The sequence below is a fragment of the Carassius auratus genome, chromosome 6, assembly GCF_003368295.1.
Source record: "Carassius auratus strain Wakin chromosome 6, ASM336829v1, whole genome shotgun sequence".
Taxonomy (NCBI): domain Eukaryota; kingdom Metazoa; phylum Chordata; class Actinopteri; order Cypriniformes; family Cyprinidae; genus Carassius; species Carassius auratus.
This window is the reverse complement of record NC_039248.1, coordinates 24,478,599-24,493,598: the sequence shown is the minus strand read 5'-3', so window position 1 is coordinate 24,493,598 and position 15,000 is coordinate 24,478,599. Positions and strand designations below refer to the sequence as shown.

General features: G+C 39.9%; 2 protein-coding genes across 4 annotated transcripts in view; both read left to right on the top strand.

Annotated features, from left to right (window-relative positions):
* The window catches only part of LOC113088980 (rho GTPase-activating protein 9-like), a 15,369-nt gene extending 7,164 nt beyond the window's left edge, over positions 1-8,205 (top strand). The window contains exons 2-5 of the mRNA XM_026255880.1: positions 1,467-1,898; positions 4,698-4,972; positions 7,833-8,063; positions 8,179-8,205. Coding sequence (XP_026111665.1) covers positions 1,544-1,898; positions 4,698-4,972; positions 7,833-8,063; positions 8,179-8,205 — 888 coding nt within the window. The 5' untranslated portion in view covers positions 1,467-1,543. The remainder of the gene's footprint in view (positions 1-1,466; positions 1,899-4,697; positions 4,973-7,832; positions 8,064-8,178) is intronic.
* LOC113102944 (rho GTPase-activating protein 15-like) overlaps positions 7,948-15,000 on the top strand; it is a 25,849-nt gene continuing 18,796 nt past the window's right edge. Inside the window, exons 1-2 of one of the 3 annotated variants that reach the window (XM_026265894.1) lie at positions 7,948-8,063; positions 9,341-9,415. In XM_026265894.1, the coding sequence (XP_026121679.1) occupies positions 9,347-9,415 (69 nt within the window). In that variant the 5' untranslated portion in view covers positions 7,948-8,063; positions 9,341-9,346. Of the gene's footprint in view, positions 8,064-8,686; positions 8,754-9,340; positions 9,416-14,866 lie in introns of those variants that run through there. The other 2 variants (XM_026265889.1, XM_026265898.1) reach the window with 2 other exon arrangements.

Genomic DNA, 15,000 nt, shown 5'->3' with positions numbered 1-15,000 from the left:
ATGGATGCTCTGCAGTGCATGGGTGCCGTCAAAATGAGTCCAAACAGCTGAAAAAACATTACAATAATCATCTTTTATCTTCTCCTGATTCTCACTGATGGACTGGACTGCTGTGGATTATTGTGATGTTTTTATCAGCTGTTTGGACTCTCATTCTGACGGCACCCATTCACTGTTAAAGTCTCTATTAGAATATGATGTGCTCGTAAGAGAGGTTTACTGTCTTACTACAAGGGCAAGTAGTAATGATTTTTTTTTTTGCAGGTTTAAGAGTTAAATGAGGAAAATGCTAGCGTATATGCTAGCTCTGTTGCTTGGAATAAATTACCTGAGTTTATTCAAGAGATACAAGTTGATAGTATAAAGTTAAGCTAAACATTTTTTTCTTATATCATCAATGTTTTGACGTTTGTTTGGTGAGTTTCTGAACTTGATGTGGATTGCACTTCATTTATGATTTGTTCGTCCTATTTTACATTTTACATTTATCAGACGCTAAAAGCGACTTACGGTGCATTCAGGCTAACATTTTTTACCTAGCATGTGCTCCCTGGGAATCAAACCCACAACCTTGTGCTGCTAACACAATGCTCTACCAATTGAGCTACAGGAACACGTTTTAAAAGGACCACAATAGAAATAAGCCAATGGCTTTATTGTGTATTTAATAATGTTTATTTAAGACATTTCAGTCACATGACCTTCCTCAGGTATCTTCAACCATGTAATTACAAACTAAACCACGTGTAAAAATTAATTGTGACCAATCTGTGCATTTGCTGAGTTTATCCATATTTTTCCCTAAAGTATGTGTTATCATACTGTATATGTATTTAATATTGGATGAAGATCACATCTCAGGAACATTTCATACAGTTGAAATGCAGAGTATTATAACAATTCTGAAAGATTCATGAACTTGTTTGTAAAAGTGCTCAAACTAAAAACACAATATTTCCAAATCTCTGTGCCAATAGGAATAGCAATGCTTCACAGGTGCATGTTCTGTACACATGACAAGGTGAAAATGTGTTTCTAAAATTAGAGTGACATCATCAACACAAACCTACATGCATTATAACATCACATTAAATAGTGCTTCATTGTTCATGCCCACAAGTGCAAATCCAAGTTTTTGATGCATTCTTGCAATGAGCCCAATTACCACACTGATAATGACCATTTGGTATTAGTTTAAGTAATTTCTGATTAAACGTTGTAAATACACATTTTTGATACTTTTTGTATAGTTTGATAGTGTGCAGCATTTGCTTTTCCATTTTGACCGTTTTGGTCTTTATCTCCTATGCACCAACTGATTACCATCGGGTGTGCAAAGATTAATTGTATTATTTTCTAAATTTTGTCAAATATAACAAACAAGTGGTGCAATGCTACATTTCTGTGATTACTGGCATAATGTCAGTACATTGTATTGTGAGTGTAACAAGCCTTTTCTGTTTCAGATCATGGCACTCACGTCGTCTCGCTCCAGTGGTGTCCTTGTCCAACGATCACCCTCCGTGTGTCTCTGAGGGGAACCATGCTGTCGGGAAGCTGGCACCGGGGAACCGTGATCTCGGGGTCCAGGCTGGGCAGTACTGTGGTTCTGGAGGCTCAGTATGATTACTCGTACCGTGCCACCGACGGCCGTCTGGTCTCCATACACGAGGGCGAGCGCTTTCTGCTGCTGAGGAAGACCAATGCGGACTGGTGGCAGGCGCGGAGGATCGGGGTCGGCGCGAAGGTCAAACCCATATATGTGCCGGCCACATACGTCATTGAGCTGCCGGTCAGCCAGTCCCGCCCCTTGCTGCCCTCCAGCCAATCAGCATCAGAGAACTTCAAGATGATTCCACGAGGTTCCCTCACACCCTGCATGCAAACGCATGGCTCAGGTAGATCTCATCTTTATATATGCACTACCATTCAAGTTTGGGGTCGATACATTAAAGGATTAGTTCACCCAAACAAATGTATTCTGTCATCAGTTACTCACCCTTATGTCATTCCACCGTTGCCGGTCCCAAGCCCAGATGTAAAAGAAAGAGGGTTTGGCAAAGAGATAGCAGCCCCTCCCCAAAAAAAAAAAGATTTTGCTACAGAGGTGTTCATCCTGGAGGCTTCCAGTGTCTGTCTTTTTCTACCCAGCTTTATAGCATCTCCAGTGTTATGCCGCAACAAATGACAGCACGGAAGATTTTACAACAGATTGCAAACCATCACTGACAATCACTCACTGAAGAGACATCACCATGGTAAAGGGAGATTTTAATGCAAAGATCAGGAGACGCAACTTTGGATGTGAGGAGGTCACGGGACGAGAGTCCTTGGGGAGATAAGTGAAAATGGAGAGAGGTTTGCTGACATTTGAAATCAAGAGATAGGAGGAAGCATCTTCCCTCACAGACAAATACACAAGGCTACTTGGATATCACTGGACCTCTCCACCATGTCAGACGAAGTGTTGATGTTGCCTCGGACCACTATCTCCTTGTAAATGGTAAATGGACTCAGGGGAAAAACTTAGGGGAAATTGGACAAGAGAGACAAATCGGAGATATAGATTCAACACAGCAGCGATTCCGAGGGATTCAACCAAACTGGAGGGAGTTTAAAATGATACTTGCAAACATAGTCCTGCAACTACAAATGATAAGGAAACGGTAGGCAAGAAATGGAAGACGGTAAATGAGGCGATGAAGAAAACCTGGCAAGAAGTCTTCGGCTCGCTAAAGTACAATCAAAAGGAGTGGATCTCAATAGACTCTTTGAAGAAAACAACGTAGAAAAGAGAAGAAAGCGCAATAAAACAACAGCTGCCACACATGTGCAGAGAAAGCAAAGGCCCAATAAAAGTATAAAGGTGGATCAAATGAACTACGTAGATACTCTAGTAGCAGAAGAAGCAGCCAGAAATAGAAACATGAAAGACTTGTATGCAGACCAGTGAAAGACAAGAACTCAAAACAGATATATAAGAATGAAGGACAGAAGAGAAGATGGGCCGGACACTAAAACACTAGCTCCACAGGAGCCACCAGATATCCAACCAGCAAACAGAGATTTGCCAGGAGCCTGTAGTGCACCAACAAAGGAAGAAATCTGTAAAGACATAATGAAATTGAAAAGTGGTAAGGCAGTAGGACCTGCAGCAGAGGCATTAAAGACTAACACAGAGACTACAGTAGAGATGCTCCTTCCCCTTCTTAAGAAGATTTGGGAAGACAAACAAGTCCCCACAGAATGGATAGAGGGTTATCTCATTGAGATAGCAAGGAAAGGCAACTCAAGCTGTTCTGACTGTAGAGGGGTTATACTAGTATCCATCCCAGGGAAGGTTTTTAACAGGATTCTACAAGGACTCCCAGCTATGACCAACAGTCTGGCTTTCGCAGAGATAGATCATGTACGGACTCTGTGCATCATCCTGGAACAGTCTCTTGAGTGGAACTCATCTCTGTACGTCAATTTGATTGACTTTTAGAAAGCATTCGATCACTTTGGAGGCTGCTTAGATGTTATGGGGTGCTGGAGAAACTCACAAACATCACCAGGAGCTCTTACAAGATTGACTTGTAGAGTGGTCCACAGCGGTCAACTCACAGACGCCTTCCTGGTACAAACAGGAGTGCCTCAGGGTTGTTTGCTGTCACCATTTTTGTTCCTGCTGTCCATCGATTGGGTCCTGAAAATGGCCACAGCGGAAAAGCAAAACGGCATCCAGTGGACTCTATGGAACCAGCTGGATTACCTTGACTTTGTTGGACGACTTGACCTTTCTTTCCCACACCCAGCATGAGAAGCAGGAAATGACTTCACATACCTTGGCAGGATCATAAATAAACAGGGTGGAACTGACACTGATGTCTTGAGAACCCTTGTCAGTGGCCCATGCACCAGTAGGGGTAATAGGCGTAAGTAAGCAAGCATGCCATTCCAAACCTGTAAAACCTTCGTTCATCTTCAGAACACAAATTAAGATGTTTCTGATGAACTCCGAGAGCTCTTTGACCCTCCATGGACGGCAAGGATGAACGCACAGAAACAAAGCATAATCCATGTGACATCAGTGTTCAACCGTAATTAGCCATCTTTAAGTTTTCTATAATTTAACCCTTTAAGACTCACACTCTATTCATTAGTTCTTGTTTTAAAAAAACATTCACTAGCTTCTCTAATCTTTTTTGTTTTCTATCAATTTTTATTTCATTTTATTAGATACAAAATATTTTTGGTTACATATGCGATACCGTCCAAAATGGCGATATAGGGTGACATGAAAAAACAAATTGTCGCAAAAAGTTATTTTTGTTTACTTTGCATACAAAAGTATTCTCGTAGCTCTGTAAAATAACGGTTGAACCCCTGATGTCACGTGGATTATTTTAATGAAATCGTGCTACGTTTCTGTGCATTGATCGTGTTAGGATCCTTGCTGTCTATGGAGGCTCAGAGAGCTCTCGGAGATCATCACAAACATCTTAATTTGTGTTCTGGAGATGAACGAAGGCCTTAGAGGTTTGGAACGACATGAGGGTGAGTAATTCATGACAGAATTTTAATATTTCATATTTCAGGTAGAGATCTCCTGAAGGTTTCTTTAAGTAACGATACCGGTTTCATTTCTGGATGACTGGTCTCTTAAAGGTCTCTTTAAGGTCTAATAAGCCCGTGTTGTCTGTGGTTCCTCTCAGCGCCTGATAAGCAGTTCTGTCGTTCCATGGAAAACCTAAACTTCAGCAGTGTCTTGATGGACAAACACGCCGGCAGAGTTTCAGCAGGAGGACGTTTCCCGACGTTACCCTACTCCGGTTATTCAGCCTCGCCCTCGGGTCACCTCTCGGTTCCGGGCGTCCCGATCGCCCGCAGCCAAAGCTCCAGCAACCTTCCCCAGAACCCATACCAGAACCAGGCCCCGACTACATCCTGCACCTGGAACATGAGCACAGCCACTCACAGACACACACAGGTACTCATACAGGTGACTTATACATCATGCATAATTCATCTCTCCAGTGATGTGTGGTTTGTTTGGAGGACAATATCTGTCTGAGATACAACTATTTGAAAATCTGGAATCTGAGGGAGCAAAATCATCTTAAAAGTTGTTCAAATTAATTCTTAGCAATGCATATTACTAATCAAAAATGAAGTTTTGATAGTTATTTTTATAGATTAACAGTTTTTTCCAAGGCATTGTTAGCTATCGGTGTTTCCAGTCATAACTATGATCTGATTTCAAAAACAGTATCACAGATATTAAACTATTTGTTGTTATGACTTTAAATCTGTATGTAACTTCCGAATGATCTCTAAGTGAAAATAGATGCTAAAGTCTGATTTTGTGGTGGCTGTGCTTTAAATTAAGTTATTATAATCTTAATTCAAGTGATGAATGATTTTGACAGTAATCAGTGGTTAACCCTGTCTGCTTTTAAAATGGTATTTAAATCATAAAATCTAATTTTTCTACATGCATTTATTGAAATAACTCAGAATCAGCACAACTCTGTTTATTCTGAAAACAATTCAGTTTATTTAGGTTAAAGTTAAGCATTGCTTGGTAACTGGTTGAGCTGAATTGGTATTATCTATTTTTATACTTAAATTTAGCATTTAAATTTAATTCATTAGAATAACCTTTTTGTTTAAATGGTTCCATAAAGAACCATAAAGAACATTTCCATTTTAAAACACCTGCCAAATATTAAATGTTTAGCAACTGTCACCTAACCTCACTGTTAAAACAGAAGCATCATATTCAGTCTCTGTGAACATGTAAGCCCCGCCCACTTTGATTTGATTGGCATCTCGATCAGTTTGACATTAAACTGCAGACATTAAACTGCAGATTAACAATGTTACATTTCAACATTTTTGTGATCCTAATTACAAACAAAGCATCGATATCAAATATCGTTGGCCATTTCTAATATTAAAACATGAAGATTTCAGCTGTTTAGATGATCATTGCTCTGATGTTCAACAGCTCTCTGAGATCAGAGCATTGCCACATAGAAGCTGACAGGAAGTGACATCACTCTGGATGTGCACAATAAAACCGTCACTTCAGTCTCATGCTCAGTGGACATTTAAAGATGGCACACGCACACACACACACACACACACACGCACACACACACACACACACACACACACACACTTTATTACACTGTTCTATGGCTCTAAATGATCAAACATTGCTGTTAAAACAATCTACTGCATGTCTTCTGTGTTCTAATCGATAGTTTAGAGTTTTTATCAGTCAAAGCTCTTTTAGTGTATTTGTACAAGCGTGTACAAGCTTCTCGACTCAAATCTTGAGTGATTGTGATCAAGTAAAGGTCAGAATAAGGTCAGTAATATCTCCAGATGAACTCTTCCTGGACTGAAGCAGCTCAGCTTTACTTGATTCTCCATCAATCATGTTTTAGAGTCTCAAATCTGATCCTCAGGATCTTTTGAGGAGCGTTTGTTTCCAGAAGCTATCTATCTGTCTCTCTATATATCTATATAGACACACACATCGTGCTCCAGGAGTCAGAGAGAGAGACACCTGCTGTTTGTCTGTGGCATGACGCTCGTCCCGCTCACACATGGCCGTATGGCTTCACAGAGATGAGTTATATAATCCAGATCACCTCAGAAAACATCCCTCTGAGATTCACAGCACAGAAACGCACCCTAATCCATCAGTCAGAGCTTTTAAGTGCACTCAGTGACATCAGCAAACCTTTTACAATCAGCCGTTTTATTGTTCAGTGGCTTCTAATGGCTTTTCTTCCTTTTCTCTCTCTCTGTATTGTTCATATTGTCATGCATGTCTGTGTTTTAGGTCACTTCCTTTTGACAGTTGTGGCTTCAAGCTGTATTCTTACTTAGTGCATGCACGTCTGTAACCACACTGGCACACAACGCTCACTTGTAGTCCCAAACTGCACTCTCAAGTTCAACTCCGTCCACCTTTAGACCTGGATAAGCTTGCATACGTGCTGATTAGTCTCACATACACACATTAGACACACACTAAGAGGATTGCATCAGAAATCATGATTGCATGAACCAAAACACAACTGCACTAACTGCTTTTTAAACATGTTTTAAATCCCGTGATTGGCTCAGTGAGTGTTACTGAAACAAAACAAGGTTTTGAAAGCAGAATTACATCAGCGTTTACGGTTGAACTTTCCCTCGCTGAGATTGATTTCATGCACAATGTAGTTATTGTTCACTGAAACTATTACAAATCATCCTTAAATTGATCAAGCTGAAATAAAATAATGGCTACATATCATTTAAAAATTGAAATTGTAAAAAATATATATATATTTTTTTTTAAATAAAGATATGAAATAAGATTCTATGAAATCAGTTTAAGTAATATAAGTATTATTTCAGTTATTTCAGTTTCCAATTTCTCCAGTTTTCATGCAAAGTTTTGTATTTTATTTAGTTAAAATTTTTTTTAAATTACTAAAAACGATTGCTAGTAGTTTTAATTTTAGTAATATATATATATATATATATATATACATAAATAAAATTGAAGTACAATTACTTAAATTACAACTAAAATTACAACTTCATAAAATGAAACAAAAACAATGCAAAACATTACATGAAATACGTGTAATTGAAATGACTGAAATGATGCTTAAATAATATTAAAAATTAAAATTACGAACTTAAACTGAAATAAAAAAATACATCTATATAGAAATGTTTACAAATAAATCAACAAAAAAAACATAAATTACTAAAATTAAATGGAAACTAAAAAGATCAACTATAATTGAAAAAATCAAAGTATTAAATGTGTCTCTCCTCAGATTTCATCATCTGCCTACATTTCCCAGAGTTCCCTGTCAGAGCAGGGGAAGCGGCAGTGGGCGGAGCCTCCCAAGCCGTTGCTGGGTCAACGACCCCTGCAGAGGCTGCAGCTGTGGGATCAATACTGTGACTTCAGAACTGGACGCTGTTACTACATCAACACCGTTACCGAGGAGCGCTCGTGGAAACCTCCGCGCCGAGCCCGCGAAAGCCACGCCCACCAAAACAAGGTTGGCAACCAATCAGATCCCAGACCAGGAACATCATTTTGTATATTTGGTGTTGATTTTTACAAAGCTCATCGTTCTGAAAAAAAAAAAGTGTGGTGTGCTCTGATTGGGCCAGCTATCCAGTGCACTGTTGATTGGCTGAAGACCTCAAACATGTGACAGAATGTTACGCCCCTCACCATATTTGGAAACACACAGCATCTCCACGACAACAACACTACAGCAAGAATAAAAGTTATGCCTTCTTTCGGTGTGTAAACATTTGGGTGGAGTTATGCAAATCTTGTGGGCGTGTCTAAATGATGCGTTTTAGGAAGGCGTGGCTCTGAGACTTTATTTTCTATATCTTTTCATTAACAGCTTGTAACTTTCCAAAGACAAAATAAAACATTGCATCATGTGGTATATTATATATTTTGAAAATTTGAGTTTAAAATGCCCCTTTTATATTTATTGCATATTATATATTTAAACAAAATTACACGCACAAGAGAGATGTTTATCCCTAATATCTGCACCACTGCAAATGTGATACTGATGTTATACAACGCTTCAATAAACAAGTTCAATATTGTCTTTTTTTGCTCAATTTCACCAATGAAAATAGTTGCAATCAAAACCACAGCAGAACTGTTGAGCGTCCCTGAGCAACACGCAGACTGAATGAATCAACAGTTTTGAATGAACCGAGTGAGTCAGTGATTCAATCTGCTTTGTTTATGATGGAATTAGCTGTTTGAGTCAGTGATTCAGTGAATCATTCATAAAGAGTCACTACAGTAGATTCATTTCTGAATGATTCAGCGTTTTAAATGAACTGAATGATTCAGTGATTCAATGACTCATTCATAAGAGTCATTTGCTTTGTGAATCTGAATGATTTAGCAGTTTGAATGAATCGGTTCGGTAAATGATTCAATATTTCACTCATTAAGACCTAGTGGCAGTTTTAGTTTTATATTAAGATGATTCATATTCATATTTTTAATGTCATATTTCAATGCATATTTGCTTTGTTTATTTTATTATCATTATTTATGTCATGTTGAATCAAAATGCACTTTTTGTCACATCAATTCAATGCAATTCTCCATTTGACACAACAGTGACTTTGATCAACAGTGATCTTCTCAGCACAAATTTATGTGCATTTAATTTGCAATTAACCAGCAAATAATGAGAATAAACATTTTATTTTCTTGAGGACCTATAAATTCTGAATATGCATGCAGGCCTTTTCTAATGCACTTGTGCATCTCTGTTTGGTGTGTGTTTAGGTCGGGATGGTTCAGCGTGACATCAGGCACCTGTCGCTCCCATTACAGAACTCAGGAAGCAGCTCAATGCACAGGGTACTGTGTGTGTGTGTGTGTGTGTGTGTGTATGTGTGTGTGAGAGTACATCATCTATCTAATGATCTACTGTTTAAAAGAAGTCCATTAAAGAGAGATTATATGAACAAAGAGCATTAGAAACACACTGGAAGCTCACAGTCACAGAGATTGCTTGGGCTGGTGCAAAATAATCTGCTCATGTCAAGGATTAGAAGAGGAATTATAATCTCTGAAGATTTATTTATTTATTAAGTCTCTACTAACAGATTTTTGTGCTGAGCTTTCAGACAGTTAATGGTTTGGGATTGACAAAAGTGCTTAATACTGGGTGATTGCCGGTGTTGCTATTATTAACGTAATATGAATAAAAACATTTTCATTAATTCAAGGTGAAGCTGAAATAAAATAAAATAAAAGTATTAGATGAAAAATGTAAGATTAAATAGAAAATATAAATGTGACATTGGCAACGATCTGAACATAACAAATGTTAACTGTTTGGGATAAAAACACATAAAACAAACAAAAATAATTAAATCTAATCAAAATTATCACAATTTAAAAATTTAAATGAAAAATAACAATATAAAAAATTATAAAATATATTACATAATTAAAATATGTTAAATATCCTGTTCATGCAACAGCAGACAGTTTATTAATAATTAAAATCATTAAATAAATATAATTTATTAACTAATTTTCTTTTGATTAATTTTCATCAATGAGACAATATAATAATAAATATATTTATTTTCTCAGGGTTTTTTTTTTCATTGATTTTCTCAACCTACAGAGTCCCTAAAATAAAAATAAATATAATATTAATAAACTTTTTCTTGTGTGCATGTCCTCGAGAATCTATTCACATGCACATGGGATTTTTTTGCATGCTTATGCATTACAGTTTATAGTTTTATATAACCTGTTTCCTTTGTGCATCACTATGATTAAAACGATCGCATGCATGCACATGGACTGAGATGAACAGAGATCTACTTGCTCAGAAATTGGCTTCCCTTATTGTATTTCCTCTAATATCAACTTAACATCCTGTGTGACAGCACAGAAACCATGACACAAAATGGGCTGATGACAAAATGTGCCAAGCTCAAGGGTCTATAAAAAAAGACTGGTAGTGTTAAAAGTGCTTACAATTTGACCTTCATTCACATGCATTTTAATTAAAATGAATATGACAGTGTGTACAAAACAATACTTAATAGCTCAAAAGTCAAAAAATCTCTGTTTATATTTACATATCTGTCGCTTTAGGGAACAATAAACTAAATAAACTTTTACTTTCTGAAATCAGTTAAAAATTACATGAACAGAGGAGATTACATTTGTGGAGCAATCTGGATCTGCGGTTTTCTCATTTTATAAATCAAATTACATCACTGAGAAAATGGATGTTAAATGACAAAAAAAGCACTGCGCAAAACTGTGCAGCATCGAAAGTCGCGAGAATGGTAATTAGTTTCAGTTCACTTATTTAAATATGTTTCACTGTTTACTATTTCATGAAACTATCATAGTTAATGAAGCGCCACCTACAAGACTGTTGTGTGAAGTTTAGGCGTGCAAAATTATATTACTATTTTTGATGATAATGCAGCATTATGAAAGTGTCTTCTGCTCATCAAACCGGCATTTATTTGATCAAAAATACAGAAAAAAACTATAATATTGTGAAATATTATTGCAATTTAAAATAATGTTTTTCTATTTCAATATACTTTAAATATAATTTATTTCTGTGATCAAAGCTGTGTTTTTTAGCATCATTACTGAAGTCTTCTGTGTCACATGATCATTAAGAAATCATTCTAATATGCTGATTTATTATCAATATTGGAAACATTTGTGCAGCTTTATTTATTTATTTACTTTTGTATCCTGTGATACTTTTGGGGGGTTCATTGATAAATAAAAAATTTAACAGCATTTATTAAAAATATGTCACGACCGGGATACAAGGAAACACGGCGAGAGTTCCAAATGCGAGTACGTGTTTATTTAGGGGTAATCCAAAGAGAATAACACAATCCAGGCATGGGTCAAAACCAGAATAACAATCCAACATGAAAACAAAACACGAACACAAGGCAAGGGCATACTGAATGACGGACATGAATTCACATTCTGAGTTCCCGTTCAGTTTCCTTTCCTTTCCTATTCCCTTCCTTGTTTTGTTATTTTGTATGTTTGGACTGCATTTCTGGTTTTGACCCTGGCTTGTCTGACGGCGAATTCGGATTATCCCAATAAACATACCTGCGATTGGATCTCTCGTTTCCCTTTGTTTTCAGTGGTCGTCGAATCATGACAGAAGGACTCTGTAACACAAGGAACCAGCGGTATGTCTTTTGATGTTTTCCGTTCCCCAGCCAGGATGGCGGAGCGGAGAGTGAAATATCTGAAGTTGACCGCCCTCCGCCAAGAGGGCAATGAGGTGGGTGCCTTGGCACAGGTGTTCTGGTCCCTGGCCGAGGGCATGGGATACAATGACGCGGCCCTTAAGGATTATTTTAACAGCGGGCTGGATGACCCAGTTCCTCATGAGGAAATGGCGCATTTAGACACACTTGAGTTCTGGGAATTTGTGTACTATTTGCAGCATAGGCTTCCGTGGGATGCCCCAGCCACTCCTGTCTCTTCCGGTGGGATGGTTGCCATCACAGCACCACAGCACAAGATGGCCACCTGTCCAGAGTCATGGCTGCTTGCCCAATGCCTCTTCACAGGATGACAGCCACAGCTGACCCTCCAGAGTTGAGTCAGTGTCCGGTTGACCATCCAGTGTCGAGTCACGTTCCAGTTGATTCCCCAGAATCAAGTCAGATTCCTGTTGACCTTCCAGAGTCGAGTCAGGTGCCCATTGACTTTCCAGAGTTGAGTCAGGTTCCGGATGACCCTCCAGAGTCAGGGCTAGTCACCGATGACCCTCCAGAGTAAGGGCTAGTCACCGATGACCCTCCAGAGTCAGGGCTAGTCACAGATGACCTTCCAGAGTCAGGGCTAATCACTGCTGAACTTCCAGAGTCAGGGCCAGTCACCGATGACCCTCCAGAGTCAGGGCTAGTCACTGATGACCCTCCAGAGTCAGGGCTAGTCACTGATGACCCTCCAGAGTCAGGGCTAGTCACCGATGACCCTCCAGAGTCAGGGCTAGTCACCGATGACCCTCCAGAGTCAGGGCTAGTCACTGCTGAACTTCCAGAGTCAGGGCTAGTCACTGCTGAACTTCCAGAGTCAGGGCCAGTCACCAAGGACCTTCTAGAGTCAGGGCTAGTCACCGTTGACCCTCCAGAGTCAGGGCTAGTCACCGATGACCTTCCAGAGTCAGGGCTAGTCACTGCTGAACTTCCAGAGTCAGGGCTAGTCACTGCTGAACTTCCAGAGTCAGGGCTAGTCACTGCTGAACTTCCAGAGTCAGGGCTAGTCACCGTTGACCTCCCAGAGTCAGGGCTAATCACTGCTGAACTTCCAGAGTCAGGGCCAGTCACCGAGGACCTTCCAGAGTCAGGGCTAGTCACCGTTGACCCTCCAGAGTCAGGGCTAGTCACCGTTGACCTCCCAGAGTCAGGGCTAATCACTGCTGAACTTTCAGAGTCAGGGCCAGTCACCGAGGACCTTCCAGAGTCAGGGCTAGTCACCGTTGACCCTCCAGAGTCAGGGCTAGTCACTGATGACCTTGCAGAGTCAGGGCTAGTCACCGATGACCTTCCAGAGTCAAGTCAAGTCACCCGTGATCTTCAAGGACAGAGTCAAGTCACCGGTGATCTTCAAGAACAAATGCAAGTCACCAATGATCTCCATGAAAAAATGCAAGTCACCAATGATCTTCATGAGCAGAGTCAGACCACCAATGATCTTCAGGAGCAGAGTCAAGTCAGCATTTATCTTCTGGAATCCAGTCTAAACACCATAGGGTTGCCAGAGCCTCATCAGGTCCCAGTCGAACTCTTTGAGCACACGACAGATCCTGTTTTGGCCACGGAGGCTACTCTTAACTTGTTCAGATTCTTTGTTTCAGACTTGCCCAATCAGACTCATCCTCCTGTTGGTCCGGCCACACGGATGTGGTGGTCTTCTGCTCCGCCCTGGGGGTCTTCGGCCCCGACCACAAGGTTGAGATGGTCTTCTGCTCCGCCCTGGGGGACTCCGATCTCGACCACACGGACGTGGTGGTCTTCTGATCTGCCCTGGGGGGCTCTCGTCCTGACCACATGGTTTGGTGGTCTTATGCTCCGCCCTTGGGGGCTTCCGCCCTGACCACATGATTGTGGTGGTCTTCTGCTCCGCCCTGGGGGACTCCGGCCTCGACCACAATGACGTGGTGGTCTTCTGCTCCGCCCTGACCACACGTTGGTGGTGGTCTTCTGCTCCGCCCTGGGGGGTTCTCGTCCTGACCACAGGGTAGTGGTGGCCCTCTGTTCCGCCCTGGTGGGTGCCACTTGATGTACTTCATGGACTTATGTTTTGTGTTTTTTGTTTTCTGTGTTTTTTTCTGTCTGTTCCGCTCTGTTAGCCTGGCCCTCCGTCCCTCCCCCTGAACCTCCTTTGGTCCACCTCCCTCTGGGTCTGCCTGTTTTGTGTTACCGTTCGATGAGTCAGTCTTCTTGTTCCCCGAGATTCCTCCATTCTTACATTCTGAGTTCCCGTACCGTTTCCTTTCCTTTCCTGTTCCTTTCCTTGTTTTGTTATTTTGTTTGTTTGGACTGCATTTCTGGATTTGACCCTGGCTTGTCTGACGACGAAATTGCATTATCCCAATAAACATACCTGCGATTGGATCTCTCGTCTCCCTATGTTTTCACTGGTCGTCGAATCGTTCTATAATAGAGATGTTCTCTAACAATATCAAACTTTGCTACCACTGTTTCTGTTTAACAAATCCTTGCTTAATACTGACCTCAAGCTTTTGAATGGTAGTGTATTTTATTACACAAGTTATATTTTAAATAAATGCTGTTCTTTTTAAAACTTTTTATTCATCAAATAATCCTGAAAAAGTATCACAGGTTTCCAACATTGATAATAAATCAGCATTGCATAAAATATATTTTAAATAAAATTTTGATAAATAAATGTAAGTTTGATAAAATATTACCCCTAATGTATCCAAACTTTTGTATAGTAAATGTATTTTCATTAAACTCTATTATAAAAAACTAAATAGGCACAATATTTTTCTATACTCTGCATTGTTTTTTCCATACTTTTCCAAATTAAATTAAAACCCATACTTTTCCAAACCCCGTAGGAACCCTGCATGTAATATATCTGGACTGCAGAGTTCTGGAACGAGCTCAGTCTGGTTTGTAAGTGGAGTGTGTGTGAACAGAAGCGCGTTTGATCAGAACTGTGTGTGAATGAAGCCACAGACGACGGAGTCTGTCGGTTAAAGAAGAGCTTCCTTCATGCACGTGTGATTTTGACTTTCACACCCTTCACAACTCAACTTCCTTATTGACACAAACGGTTTGAGCGAGAAAAACAGAGCATCGCTGGTGTCTTCCTCCTGTGAAGAGGAAGTTGAGCTGGCCGTGAGCTGGGTCTGATCAGATGAGCGTTTGGTTTTCTGAAGAATCAACACT